At 42.9% G+C, this 15,728-nt stretch overlaps 2 protein-coding genes across 4 annotated transcripts in view; one reads left to right on the top strand and one right to left on the bottom strand.

The window, feature by feature from the left end:
* LOC137090224 (uncharacterized) overlaps positions 1–15,728 on the bottom strand; it is a 258,833-nt gene that overhangs the window by 16,443 nt on the left and 226,662 nt on the right. The gene's annotated exons all lie outside the window — the stretch shown is intronic.
* The window catches only part of srebf2 (sterol regulatory element binding transcription factor 2), a 33,157-nt gene continuing 18,329 nt past the window's right edge, over positions 901–15,728 (top strand). For 2 of the 3 annotated variants that reach the window (XM_067453879.1, XM_067453871.1), the window contains exons 1-10: positions 901–1,159; positions 5,566–5,822; positions 8,160–8,301; positions 8,417–8,562; positions 8,662–8,814; positions 9,107–9,178; positions 10,165–10,440; positions 11,491–11,605; positions 11,800–11,951; positions 15,579–15,728. The exon at positions 15,579–15,728 is cut by the window's right edge and continues 55 nt beyond it. In XM_067453879.1, the coding sequence (XP_067309980.1) occupies positions 1,078–1,159; positions 5,566–5,822; positions 8,160–8,301; positions 8,417–8,562; positions 8,662–8,814; positions 9,107–9,178; positions 10,165–10,440; positions 11,491–11,605; positions 11,800–11,951; positions 15,579–15,728 (1,545 nt within the window). In that variant the 5' untranslated portion in view covers positions 901–1,077. The remainder of the gene's footprint in view (positions 1,160–5,565; positions 5,823–8,159; positions 8,302–8,416; positions 8,563–8,661; positions 8,815–9,106; positions 9,179–10,164; positions 10,441–11,490; positions 11,606–11,799; positions 11,952–15,578) is intronic. The other variant, XM_067453888.1, reaches the window with a different exon arrangement.

The following is a 15,728-nucleotide window of genomic DNA, read 5'->3' as shown; positions in this document are numbered from 1 at the left end:
TGGTTGAGGTGTGTGTGTGTGTGTGTGGGTGGGTTTAGTGAGATTGAACTGTGTGTGTGTTGGTTTAGTGAGATCAGACTGAACACTGTGTGTGTGTTTCCTGAAGCAGCCGAACACAAATAACCATGTGTGATACTCATGTCTTTATTTATCGTGCTTGTTTTTCCTCAGTTAAAGAGATAACTGTTCATAATTAACATGTGTCGTGCTTTTCCCTCTTATTAACAATGATTTATTAAGCCACTCATTATATTTTACCTGATGTTTTGGGGTGATGTTTTAGAAAACTGTTGATGTAATTTCAAGGTAATGTTTTACTGATTTATGACTACAAAGGACATCAGACTATAGCGATAAAAACGATCTTCCCCCTGTTCTTTTATTGTTCGTATTGTGTGTTATCAAGATGACATATAAACATATCTAAACAGCTTTAAAGCGATGTTTCATAAGCATTTCTAATCTTACGACAGCTGATCATAAAACATAATGTCAACTGACATTACACGCACTATTTCACAATGTCACTTTTTAAGAGTATAAATACTATTATACTATAATATTTATCTTTTGCGGTATTTTTGCAACGGTCTCTCTGGAGGTGAAATGAGTTTATGTGAAGATGACGCTAATTTTCCCGTTTTATTTACATATTCATATGACCTCTAGCCAACCCGCTTCCTGCTCATTGCATATTCATGACGATCTTCATTCACTTAGAGCGGAGTGGGCGTGGTTTAATCTGAGGGGGGAGGGTCCAATGCAAATGACTATAGCGCCTCTGCTCATCGACGTACAATCAGGCCACGCTCGAGAGGGCGATCTGATTGGCCGACAGCGCCCGATCTTACGACGGCCATCGCCGAGCGCGAGCCAATCACAGGAGCGCGTCATTGACAAGCGCTTGTTTGTGAATGACGTCAATGCCGAGGCGCAAGATGGCGGCGTCTGGTCGGTAAAAGCTCGCCCGGAGTCTGTGGATGTTTTGAGTTTTGAGGAGGGAGAATAAACCGAGAGAGACACACACGGGACACCGGTACACCGGTAGCGTTACACCGCGACCGGAGCCGTGCGAGGATGGACGCCACCGAGTTTATGGACACGATGGACCCGAGCTTATCCGAACTGGGGGATGAGTTCACACTGGGAGACATCGACGGTGAGCGATGAGAGGATGAGGAGGATGTCCTGTGTTTATAACCGTGTGTGTGTGTGTGTGTTTATAACCCTGTGTGTGTGTGTTTATTTACCTCAGTGCTGCTGTCGTGTTATTACTAGCGTTGCTTTTGGTGTGTTTAGTATTAGTGCTTGTGTTGTTGTTGTCATTAGGGTTATAGTGTTAATGTTTTTATTTACCAGCCTAACATTTCAAATATTGTTAAAAAACACAAAACTAATCATAAGGGTCAGGTTTTTATTATTGTTGGGATTTATACATCCTCTGCTGAAATAAGAAACAGTTTTGAAATAAATAATCTGATCCACTGATGTGTGGTTTGTTAGGATAGGACAATATTTAAAAAAATCTGAGGGTGTAAAAAAATCTAAATATTGAGAAAATCTCTTTTAAAGTTGTCCAAATGTAGTCCTTAGCATTGCATATTACTACTAATAATACATTTATGGTATATGTGCGGTAGGACATTTACTAAATCTCTTCATGGAACATGATCTTAATATCCTAATGATTTATATGTCCTAATGACACCAAAAATACTAGCCTTACTAATTCTTAAAAGACAAGTCGACTGTCGGTAATAACATAATGATAATAAGGTTGAGAAATGAATAACCATAGCACTTCACTGTATGAAATATGAAACTTCCAGTCAGAGTTCAGTGTGTGATGTTTCATTGTCGTGTTTGATTGACATGAGCAGGGATATTAGGCTGCTGTCACTTTAAGCATGAATGCACGGATCCAATACACGGATATACACACGCGTCTACTTTCTCCACTGTTTATGGTCACTTAGGACTTAATAAGTGCTGTTATTAGTCTAGTTAGAGTTATTTGAGCATGAGTATCAGTCTGATCAACCAGACAAACACAAACTAAACCTCTGATCGATCTGTGAAAGAGCACGTGACACACACCGGAGCTAAACGTGTGTGTCAGAGACCAGATGATCACTCTCTAAAGATGGACGGATGCTGTGTGTGTGTGTGTGTGTGTGTGTGTGTGAGAGTGATCATTATTTTCATTCACACATTGATGTGATAGTGGTGAGTAGTCTAATGCTCTTCTGGAATATTCACATTCATCATCATCACACTTACGTCAGTGTGTGTGTGTGTCACTGCGCATGTGAAAGAACACACACACACACACACACAGAGACACACACACCCTTCTGGTGTTTCTAAAGCTTTGAAAGATCTAGAAGATGATATGAATCTCTGTAGGGCTGAGTCTCATGATCACATGTATCACAGACAATGAAGTGTGTGTGTGTGTGTGTGTGTGTGTGTGTGTGTGTGTGTGTGTGTTCTCGTGATTATTAAACATATTTCCCCTGAATTATGATTGCAAATAAAGCTGGACACACATTTACCTGTGGATGCACTGATAACTGATCATTCTTTATTTTTGATTTTTTTATGTAATTTTTGAGAGCCGGATTACAAGAACAAAAGCCTCGCCATTAAAAGCCACACATCCAACACATCCTTAACTTAAAAAAAATATTTTTACACGCCAGTGGCTCATATTACTTTATCAAAGACGTACAATAATGCTAACAAGTCATTAAACAACACGTATAAGAAAAAAACGCATATGTCATGGATAAATGAAATGTCCAGACAAGCCTATTGTTTATGAAAATGATATGAGAAAAGTGCTAGTTATTGTTAATAATGCATCATTTTGTTCTGTTTTTAACTGAAATGATTATTACTGTCAGTGTTGAATAACATCATTGCTGTAGAGCGAGGAAACTATCAGCAGGTTAATTAATGATCTCAGCCAAAGCCAGTTCTACATTACTGCAATATAAACACAATATTACAGTTAAAACACCGACTGGACGACAGCTAAACCCAGAGAATACCTTACTCTTCTTACTCTGTTTGAGCTAATGCTAAAGATGATCGCCGTGATCTGAAGCGCTTTACTACCACGTTTATTAGCCAAACGCATCCATTAAATGTCTCCGACTGAGTAATCAGGGTTCTGTAGAGGAGACCGTTTCCACCGGAGATCTGATTTACAGCGGTGTAAAGATGACTTCAGAAAGATGGCAGCTTCATTATTGTATTCTCACACTGAGATTAGCAGATCTATTAGTGAAATCTGTTGACTTTATCAATCTGTGTGTCATTATGCACCGACGGTGAGCGCTCAAACATGGGGAATAAGCACTTCTGCTGTGTTTTTCCCTCATGTTTGCATGCCTGTAACTGCAGAAGTGTTAAAGATATCTCAATATCCCCTTAGATTCTGGTTCTTAATGAACATTTCTGCTGGTTTCTCCATTTAAAAGGCCCTCGATAGCTCAATCCTAGAGATATGAAGATCTCAATACGGCTCCAGGAGTAAATTGTCCATATTTTCAGTGGTCAGAATCCAAATGTGGGTCACTTTGCACACAGCTGATACTTTTGTTCTTTTAAAGAAGAATATATGAAGACCAAATACTGTTGGAAATGGAAATATATCTCGTGTTTTTCTATCAACATTCCTTTCTGAGAGCCATAAATGCTCCTTTTTTGACGTTTGTGTGTTCCTGTAACTCTAAAAGTTTTTAAGATATTTCAATATCCTTCTAGATTCTCATTCTTAATGAACTTTTCTGTTTACATCTTTATTTTAAAGGCCCAATATGGCTCAATCCCAGAGATATGGGGATCTCAACACAGCTCAATTTGCTGAATTTTAAACATGTTCAATGGTCCAAATGTAGGAAAAAGATGTAAAACCGCTGATAGTTATTGTGTTCAAAGACTGAAACTGGAGATGTGTCTTGTCTAAATGCCACTTTAGATTCTTGTTCCTATGAAACTTTCTTTTAAAATCTTCATTTTCAAAGCCCAATATGGTTCAATCCCAGAGATATTGGCATCTCAATGTGACTCCATCTTCAATTTGTTAAATGTAAGTATCGTTTGAAACCATTGAAGGTTTCCTGAAGTTTACATGTCTGTAACTCAAGAAGTGTTAAAGATATCTAAATCCCGCTTTAGATTCTTGTTCTTATTAAACTTTTCTTATGTAATCTTCATCTTAAGGCCCTGTGTGGTTCAGTCTCAGAGATAGGGATGTCAATGCGGTACCTATACTGAGTATTTGAACTCTTCAGAAGCTGATAAAATGAACAAAATCTTCCAAATATCCCTGAACCTGATTCAAATATAGATTGTTATAAACGCACACTTGAGAACAAGTGTCTTAACTTGACCAGTTTCAGTGGATTTATGGCACTCAGAAAATCTTTTCATAGAGGGAAACATCACTATAGGACCTTGAGAATTAAGATTTCAAAAGAAAAGTTTTATAATAAGAATCTAGAAAGATAAGATATCTTGAATATTTTTAGAGTTACAGGCATGTGTACAAAACATCAGCTGTGTGCAATGTCACCCACATTTGGTAAGCTGTATTACTTTTCGACCACTGAAAATATGGACAATTGACTCCTGGAGCCGTACTGAGATCTTCATATCTCTAGGATTGAACCATCGAGGGCCTTTTAAATGGAGAAACCAACAGAAATGGTGATTAGGAATCAGTATCTAAGGGGATATTGAGATATCTTTAACACTTCTGGAGAAGCAGAAGTGCTTATTCCCCATGTTTGAGCACTCACTGTCGGCGTATAATGAGACACAGATTGATAAAGTCAACAGATTTCACTAATAGATCTGCCAATCTCAGTGTGAGAATACAATAATGAAGCTGCCATCTTTCTGAAGTCATCTTTACACCGCTGTAATCCGGCTCCAGATCTCCGGTGGAAACGGTCTCCTCTACAGAACAGTGGAATACTTCAGACAAAATATGAACCAAATGTGAGCCGGGGAAGTTTCCAGAGTTTGGTTTCTTTGACTCAGAATGACCCAACAGTCCCTAAACTAGAGTACTTGTGTAAACAGGATGGTGCTCGTCTGGAAACACTGGTTGGTTTTGTCCTGTGCGAGCGGTGGCATGTTTTATGATGCCGCAGGTGTGACCGTATCGGTCATTACTGGAATAATACTGCCATAAACCAGCACATCAGTCATTAGAAACGCAGCGTCTCAAGATCTGGTGTGTGTGTGTGTGTGTTATCTACTGACCTTCATCTCATTATCACAGGTCAAAGGTCAGGGTCAGGAGTGTGTGACCGGCTGCCAGACAGCAATTGACCTTTTTTAAAAGCTCCCCTCAGCATCCCATAACAATGGAGTGGATTTTCAGTATCGGTCATTGTGAGGCTCATGTTGAGCTGTGTTAGTCATTACAGTGAAACCAAAGGCTTTGCAGTGTGGCTCTTCCTCATGCTGTCGTGATTTTAGAATGTGTCACACATAACACTCACAATATGGCATAAATTATGTAATATTTTGTGTGTTTGTGTCTGTCAGAGATGCTGCAGTTCGTCAGTAATCAGGTGGATTTCCCGGATCTCTTCGAGGATCAGATGGGCGGCGGCTCTGTGGCCCCCGTGAGGCCCCTCCCCCAGACGGTCCCCAGTGCCATACTGACCCCTCCACACACACCTGTACAGACCAGCAGCCAGACGCAGATTCAGACGCAGACACCAATACAGACACAGACACCGACACCGATACAGACACGCACACCTCCACTGCTGCAGCCACGACCACAGCCGATCACACAGGTGAGCCTGACCACACCATCACCTGCTGACCACACCCTCATATACTGACCACACCCTCTCCTGCTGACCACACCCTCACATACTGACCATACCCTCACATACTGACCACACCATCACCTGCTGACCACACCCTCACATACTGACCACACCATCACCTGCTGACCACACCATCACCTGCTGACCACAGCCTCACATACTGACCACACCCATCATCTGCTGACCACACCCTCTCCTGCTGACCACATCCAACACATACTGACCACACCCTCACCTGCAGACCACACCATCACATACTGACTACATCCTCTCCTGCTGACCACACCCTCTCCTACTGACCACACCCTCACCTGCTGACCACACCATCACCTGCTGACCACACCCTCACATACTGACCATACCCTCACATACTGACCACACCATCACCTGCTGACCACACCATCACCTGCTGACCACACCATCACCTGCTGACCACACCCATCATCTGCTGACCACACCCATCATCTGCTGACCACACCCTCTCCTGCTGACCACACCCTCACATACTGACCACACCATCACCTGCTGACCACAGCCTCACATACTGACCACACCCTCTCCTGCTGACCACACCCTCTCCTGCTGACCACAGCCTCACATACTGACCACACCCTCTCCTGCTGACCACACCATCACCTGCTGACCACACCATCACCTGCTGACCACAGCCTCACATACTGACCACACCCATCACCTGCTGACCACACCCTCACATACTGACCACACCCTCTCCTGCTGACCACACCATCACCTGCTGACCACACCCTCACATACTGACCACACCATCACCTGCTGACCACACCATCACCTGCTGACCACAGCCTCACATACTGACCACACCCATCATCTGCTGACCACACCCTCTCCTGCTGACCACATCCAACACATACTGACCACACCCTCACCTGCAGACCACACCATCACATACTGACCACACCATCACCTGCTGACCACAGCCTCACATACTGACCACACCCTCACCTGCAGACCACACCATCACATACTGACCACACCATCACCTGCTGACCACAGCCTCACATACTGACCACACCCATCATCTGCTGACCACACCCTCTCCTGCTGACCACATCCAACACATACTGACCACACCCTCACCTGCAGACCACACCATCACATACTGACCACACCATCACCTGCTGACCACAGCCTCACATACTGACCACACCCATCATCTGCTGACCACACCCTCTCCTGCTGACCACATCCAACACATACTGACCACACCCTCACCTGCAGACCACACCATCACATACTGACCACACCATCACCTGCTGACCACAGCCTCACATACTGACCACACCCATCATCTGCTGACCACACCCTCTCCTGCTGACCACACCCATCACATACTGACCACACCCTCACCTGCAGACCACACCATCACATACTGACCACATCCTCTCCTGCTGACCACACCCTCTCCTACTGACCACACCCTCACCTGCTGACCACACCCATTACCTGCAGACCACACCCTCACATACTGACCACACCCTCTCCTGCTGACCACACCCTCACATACTGACCACACCAACACCTGCTGACCACACCCTCACATACTGACCACACCCTCTCCTGCTGACCACACCCTCACATACTGACCACACTCATCATCTGCTGACCACACTCATCATCTGCTGACCACACCCATCACCTGCTGACCACACCCTCTCCTGCAGACCACACTCTCACCTGCAGACCACACTCTCACCTGCTGACCACACTCTCACCTGCTGACCACACCCTTCCCTCGCTGACCACACCCTCAGCTGCTGAACACACCCTCACCTGCTGACCACACCCATCATCTGCAGACCACACCCATCATCTGCTGACCACACCCATTACCTGCTGACCACACCCATCATCTGCTAAACACACCCTCACCTGCTGACCACACCAACACCTGCTGACCATACCCATCATCTGCTGAACACACCCTCACCTGCTGACCACACCCATTACCTGCTGACCACACCCTCACCTGCTGACCACACCCATCATCTGCTGACCACACCCTCACCTGCTGACCACACCCATCATCTGCTGACCACACCATCACCTGCTGACCACACCATCACCTGCTGACCACACCCATCACATACTGACCACACTCACCTGCTGACCACACCCATTACCTGCTGACCACACCCTCACCTGCTGACCATTACACAGTTGAGCCTGGCCACCCCCCCTCATACTTTGACCACATCTCCTCACGCTCACCCAGGTGCGAGACATTGTTGATTATGCATCTCATGCCGTGCTCTGATTGGTCAGGTGCAGACGTTCCCCATGCAGACGCTGGCTGTGCAGACGCAGGCTCAGCCGCAGACGGTGATGCTCACGCAGACCGGCACACCTTCCCGATTCATCCAGAACCAGGTGATCTGCCAGCAGAACCACGCCACGGGCTTTCAGGGTGAGAAACACACACCCACACACGCACGCACACACACACACACACACACACACACACACACACACTAGGAGAATACACACACAAGCGTTGTTCACACATCTGTGCTTCCTCTCAGTTCTTCAGCCGCAGATGCAGAGCATTGTGACATCACCGCAGGTCCAGCCAATGACGATCCAGCACCAGCGTTTGTTGACTCCGTCCGGTCAGACCATCCAGACGCTGTCCACGACGCCCATGCACACCATGTCCCAACAAGTGCCTGTACGTCACACACTTACCCACAATTCCCTTCTGCAATTCACAACGTATACTACACACACACATGACAAACTGTGCTGGTGCGTTCTGATTGGCCCACAGGTGTTAGTGCACCAGCCTCAGATCCTGAAGACGGACTCTCTGGTTCTGACCACACTGAAACCGGACGGGACGCAGGTTCTCTCGACCGTACAGAACCCGACGGGCATCACGACCCTCACCGCGCCTATCCAGACCACCGCACTGCAGGTTCCTGTACGTCACATGACATAAACATACAGCCATTAAAGTTCTTATTAAACTGGACGTGCTTATATATTACTTAGACTGTTGTAAGTAAATATTGTTATTAAGATAGCATTAACCCTTTTACACATAGAAATCACTACAGTAGACAGCTGTTAAAGATCATTTTATTGCGTGGGCGTGGGTTTTGATGGCACAGTTGCACATCAACCACTACAGTGGACCCTAGTGCATCGCCCTATACACTGCCACCAAGTGGCAAGCCTTTGTATGTGGACATTTTTTCTTTCTCCAAACCAAGATGGCCGACGGCCAGTCAGAAAGTTGTTCCGGAATATCCATCCATTCCTTCTATCCTAGGAGACTGTTGCAGGTAAAAAAAATGTTGGAGCATCCAAGGAGTCATATCATTGTTAAATTGATCCAAGTATTGATTTTAGATTTGGAGGAAATTCTGATTAATCATCATGTCCACAATAGTTGACATCATGCATCGCTAGCTATAATTCAGCTTCAACTCACATTATTACTGGCACTGTTGTTCTTGAAAATACTTATGCAGTAAAAAAAATTTGGCTGTAAATAAATGTATTTGTATTATTAGATTGTAATTTTGCATTTCTTTACTCGTTACATCAAAAAGTAATCTGATTACATAAATACATTATTTAATCAGATTACTTTTGGGATGTTACGAGTAAAGTAACTCATTACTGGTAACATGCATTATGTAATCAGATTACTTTTGTGATGTAACAAGTAACTCATTACAAGTAACAAGCATTATGTAATCAGATTACTTTTGTGATGTAACGAGTAAAGTAACTCATTACAAGTAACAAGCATTATGTAATCAGATTACTTTGTGATGTAACAAGTAACTCATTACAAGTAACGTGCAGTAACGTCACAAAAGTAATCTGATTACATAATGCATGTAACTTAAAATGCGCTACCGCTAGCACGGCTCATTTTAGATGAGATTGAAAACACCTTATCACTAATTTTCCCTCAGTCTGGGGAAGAGCTAAATTTGTGTATGTTGAGCATAATCAGAATGATCAGCTAGTTAAGGGTAAATCGATGTACTCTGGTCGATGGAGGAAACATGAGCGTTTTGTACGTCAGTGTTTTCAAACACTAGTGTGCCATAACAGGTTGTCAGGCTTGCCATGGAACAGCATTAGAGCTTGTGACTAAACCATGTAACTCCATTGGATCCTCAATCTGTCTGTCAAACCCAATAACTCCACCCGCCTCTATTGTGTAGTGCCACACGCAGGCTTTAATGCGGAAATAAGATGGATGCTCATTAAAATAAATCTCTATGGTTCTGCCTGTCGTCTCTCTCTTTCCCAGACGCTGATGAGCAGCAACATTCTGACAACTGTTCCCATGGTGATGGGGGGCGGAGACAAGCTGCCAATCAAGCAGCTGTCATCAGGCACCGCCCACAATGGGGGCGGGGCCAGGGTGGCCATGGATCAGGGCATGACCGTTACTACAGGACCGGGAGGAGTCGTGAAAGAGGGCGAGCGTCGCACAACGCACAACATCATCGAGAAGCGTTACCGATCATCCATTAACGACAAGATCCTGGAGCTGCGAGACCTCGTCATGGGCAACGATGCCAAGGTGTGTGTTTATACTCGCCCCAGTGCATGCTGGGCAGGGCTGACCCTGACCAATTTTCTGCCCTAGAAGAGATTTTACTTGGTGCCCCTTGTATCAAGGTTAAGCACTAGCGTTACATGTTATCAGTTCAAGTTAACACTGGTACTGTTTTATTTTTGTAATGCATGTTGTTGTTTTATGTGTTTTAAAAATGGTACCCTGAATCCAGTCCATTCTGGTAGAAAACAATTTTTAAAACACAACCAACATAAAACAAAACAAAAAAATGTATTTAAGTATTTATTGAGAATTTGCTAAAGTATTTGTTGTCCAGTAGATCTCCCACTAAACTATGCACATTCATGTTTTCACCATGAATTAAACTGAGAAATTTAGATATTTAATGTGCATTTTACACAAAAAAAATTGCTATCTTAAATAAGTCTGTGTATATATATATATATATATATATATATATATATATATATATATATATATATATATATATATATATATATATATCTCATTACTAAATTCGGAAAAAACATTTAAAAAATACCATATATCCCCTTAAAAGTGTACAACTGTAAAAACATTAGGATATTAAAAAAGTGATGTTTTAACAAAAACTGGCATTAATTTTTACCCAGAACAGCTGCTTGCATAAAGTTTAAGGTAAAAATAACTGGAATTAATTAGCGAACAGGTGCCACCGGCTTGGGCCCGTCATCGCTGCTCGCAGCTTTAATTTCTGATTGAAATCTTGTTTCTTGTTTCCGTCCCAATCAGAAATAAGATGATTTTTCTCATCGCATTGGCAGATAATTTAGCTTGTTTTAAGCAAAAACTCTCTTCATTTAGCATATCTTAAAATATCTTGACATTTTACTCATCTAGTAAATAAATCTTGATTTAAGAATTGTTTTAGATATTTGGACTGGAAACAAGAAAAAAATACTAAATAAGAAGAGCATTTTCTGCAGTGTATTCCGCCTATGCCGGCCCTGATGCTGGGAGCTCTAGCGGTTTGTGTGGTATCATGAGTTTGATTGTCTGTGTTTTAAATGGCAGATGCACAAGTCTGGTGTTCTGCGTAAAGCCATCGACTACATCAAATACCTGCAGCAGGTCAACCACAAGCTTCGGCAGGAGAACTTGGCGCTGAAGATGGCCAGCCAGAAGAACAGTGAGTCCAGTTACAGTTCACGAATCCGTCCGGCGCTCGACGGCCTCACTGATGTCTCTCTCTCTCTCTCTCTCTCTCTCTCTCTCTCTCTCTCTCTCTCTCTCTCTCTCTCTCTCTCTCTCTCTCTCTCTCTCTCTCTCTCTCTCTCTCTCTCTCTCTCTCTCTCTCTCTCTCTCTCTCTCTCTCTCTCTCAGAGTCGGTGTGTGTGACTGATGATCTGGATCTGAAGCCTGAGGCGGCCTTCATCTCTCCGCCTCCGTCTGATTCGGGCTCCAGCTCTCCCGCTCAACTCTCGCCCTTCTGCATCGACTCTGAGCCGGGCAGTCCGTTGCTGGAGCACGAGCAGGTGTGTAGATTAGAGTCTGACCAGTGTTGGGAGTAAAGGCCCTTTCACACCGGACACGTGACGAAATAACTATGCAAGTATTTCACTTCAAAATCATTCACATCAGCCTCTACATGAAATTACGATGTTTCAGAGCTCCGTTATTCCAATACATTCGCAGCGACAGCTGAGAAAACACGGACACTTCATCATTCAGTGAAGACGAGCTTTTCATTTTATTTAAAGGACCGAAAAGAAGGTTTTGGGTGCAGCCAGTCTTAAAGAACAGAGTCTGAAGGGGAGTCTGCTAATCTTGTAGAGGAGCTAAAGCTTTATCATGGGCGCTTCCGTACTTACTTTCCAAAGTCTGTGGGACAATTTGAGTAACATTAACGTTAGCATGGCATCTGAGGAGACTAACACACACTTCAGGAACCAGTTGATCCACAGCAGATGTTTCTAGTTCAGTCACAATGCACACACCTTTCCACACACCTTTGTTTCCTTGTGTGTGATTGGTTGAAGCCGTTTCTGTCGCCGCTAGAGTAAAACAACTCGACATCTAAACTAAAAAAACAAATGTTGTTTTTTCACCCAACACATTCTCGTTCGTTGTGGAAGTGCTCTACTTTTAGCAGTAACACGCTTGTAATCCACTACTTTTAGCATTAACACGCATGTAATCCACTACTTTTAGCAGTAACACGCATGTAATCCACTACTTTTAGCATTAACACGCATGTAATCCACTACTTTTAGCGTTAACACGCATGTAATCCACTACTTTTAGCGTTAACACGCATGTAATCCACTACTTTTAGCGTTAACACGCATGTAATCCACTACTTTTAGCGTTAACACGCATGTAATCCACTACTTTTAGCATTAACACGCATGTAATCCACTACTTTTAGCAGTAACACGCATGTAATCCACTACTTTTAGCATTAACACGCATGTAATCCACTACTTTTAGCAGTAACACGCATGTAATCCACTACTTTTAGCAGTAACACGCATGTAATCCACTACTTTTAGCAGTAACACGCATGTAATCCACTACTTTTAGCAGTAACACGCATGTAATCCACTACTTTTAGCGTTAACACGCATGTAATCCACTACTTTTAGCGTTAACACGCATGTAATCCACTACTTTTAGCGTTAACACGCATGTAATCCACTACTTTTAGCGTTAACACGCATGTAATCCACTACTTTTATCGTTAACACGCATGTAATCCGCTACTTTTAACGTTGACACGCATGTAATCCGCTACTTTTAGCGTTGACACGCATGTAATCCACTACTTTTAGCAGTAACACGCATGTAATCCACTACTTTTAGCATTGACACGCATGTAATCAGCTACTTTTAGCATTGACACGCATGTAATCAGCTACTTTTAGCATTGACACGCATGTAATCCACTACTTTTAGCGTTAACACGCATGTAATCCGCTACTTTTAGCGTTGACACGCATGTTATCCGCTACTTTTAGCGTTGACACGCATGTAATCCACTACTTTTATCGTTAACACGCATGTAATCCGCTACTTTTAGCGTTGACACGCATGTAATCCGCTACTTTTAGCGTTGACACGCATGTAATCCACTACTTTTAGCGTTAACACGCATGTAATCCACTACTTTTAGCGTTAACACGCATGTAATCCACTACTTTTAGCATTGACACGCATGTAATCCACTACTTTTAGCGTTAACACGCATGTAATCCACTACTTTTAGCAGTAACACGCATGTAATCCACTACTTTTAGCATTGACACGCATGTAATCCACTACTTTTAGCGTTAACACGCATGTAATCCACTACTTTTAGCGTTAACACGCATGTAATCCACTACTTTTAGCATTGACACGCATGTAATCCACTACTTTTAGCATTGACACGCATGTAATCCACTACTTTTAGCTTTAACACGCATGTAATCCACTACTTTTAGCGTTAACACGCATGTAATCCACTACTTTTAGCGTTAACACGCATGTAATCCACTACTTTTAGCGTTAACACGCATGTAATCCACTACTTTTAGCATTGACACGCATGTAATCCACTACTTTTAGCGTTAACACGCATGTAATCCACTACTTTTAGCAGTAACACGCATGTAATCCACTACTTTTAGCAGTAACACGCATGTAATCCACTACTTTTAGCGTTAACACGCATGTAATCCACCACTTTTAGCGTTAACACGCATGTAATCCACCACTTTTAGCAGTAACACGCATGTAATCCACTACTTTTAGCGTTGACACGCATGTAATCCGCTACTTTTAGCGTTAACACGCATGTAATCCACTACTTTTAGCGTTAACACGCATGTAATCCACTACTTTTAGCAGTAACACGCATGTAATCCACTACTTTTAGCGTTAACACGCATGTAATCCACTACTTTTAGCATTGACACGCATGTAATCCACTACTTTTAGCGTTAACACGCATGTAATCCACTACTTTTAGCAGTAACACGCATGTAATCCACTACTTTTAGCAGTAACACGCATGTAATCCACTACTTTTAGCGTTAACACGCATGTAATCCACCACTTTTAGCGTTAACACGCATGTAATCCACTACTTTTAGCAGTAACACGCATGTAATCCACTACTTTTAGCGTTAACACGCATGTAATCCACTACTTTTAGCGTTAACACGCATGTAATCCACTACTTATAGCAGTAACACGCATGTAATCCACTACTTTTAGCGTTAACACGCATGTAATCCACCACTTTTAGCAGTAACACGCATGTAATCCGCTACTTTTAGCGTTGACACGCATGTAATCCGCTACTTTTAGCGTTAACACGCATGTAATCCACTACTTTTAGCGTTAACACGCATGTAATCCACTACTTTTAGCAGTAACACGCATGTAATCCACTACTTTTAGCGTTAACACGCATGTAATCCACTACTTTTAGCGTTAACACGCATGTAATCCACTACTTTTAGCGTTAACACGCATGTAATCCGCTACTTTTAGCGTTAACACGCATGTAATCCGCTACTTTTAGCGTTAACACGCATGTAATCCACTACTTTTAGCGTTAACACGCATGTAATCCACTACTTTTAGCGTTAACACGCATGTAATCCACTACTTTTAGCGGTAACACGCATGTAATCCACTACTTTTAGCAGTAACACGCATGTAATCCACTACTTTTAGCGTTAACACGCATGTAATCCACTACTTTTAGCGTTAACACGCATGTAATCCACTACTTTTAGCGTTAACACGCATGTAATCCACTACTTTTAGCGTTAACACGCATGTAATCCGCTACTTTTAGCATTAACACGCATGTAACTAAATATAGTTTTTATTCCAATAACACAATTACTGAAATTTTAATGAGTTTGTTACTCTCTTTTGTGAAAAATGAACGCTTGTAGACATGAAGCTCAAATCTAGGCCCTAGCCTTAATAGTTCGGTTTTGTTTTAATGTCGAAGTAGTTGTATTTCGTTTAGTTCATATAATACTTTTGATATACAGTAATTGGTAAAGTAATTAAATAAAAGAACTTTTAAAAGAAGTAAGTAGTAACTGTAGCTAATCAGTGATTTTGAGTGATTTGACCGATTTGTTTGTGTGTGTGTGTTCCAGGTGAAGAGCGAGCCTAACTCGCCGTCGTCGGTCGGCGTGATGGACCGCTCTCGTCTGCTGCTCTGCGCTCTCACCTTCCTGTGCCTGTCACTCAACCCTCTGCCGTCTCTGCTGGGCTCAGAGGAGGACATGACGGGTCTGAGTGCCGCC

Source organism: Pseudorasbora parva, chromosome 2 (genome assembly GCF_024679245.1).
Source record: "Pseudorasbora parva isolate DD20220531a chromosome 2, ASM2467924v1, whole genome shotgun sequence".
Lineage (NCBI taxonomy): Eukaryota > Metazoa > Chordata > Actinopteri > Cypriniformes > Gobionidae > Pseudorasbora > Pseudorasbora parva.
Note: the sequence above shows the minus strand (reverse complement) of the source record. Positions and strands in the feature narration are given on the sequence as shown.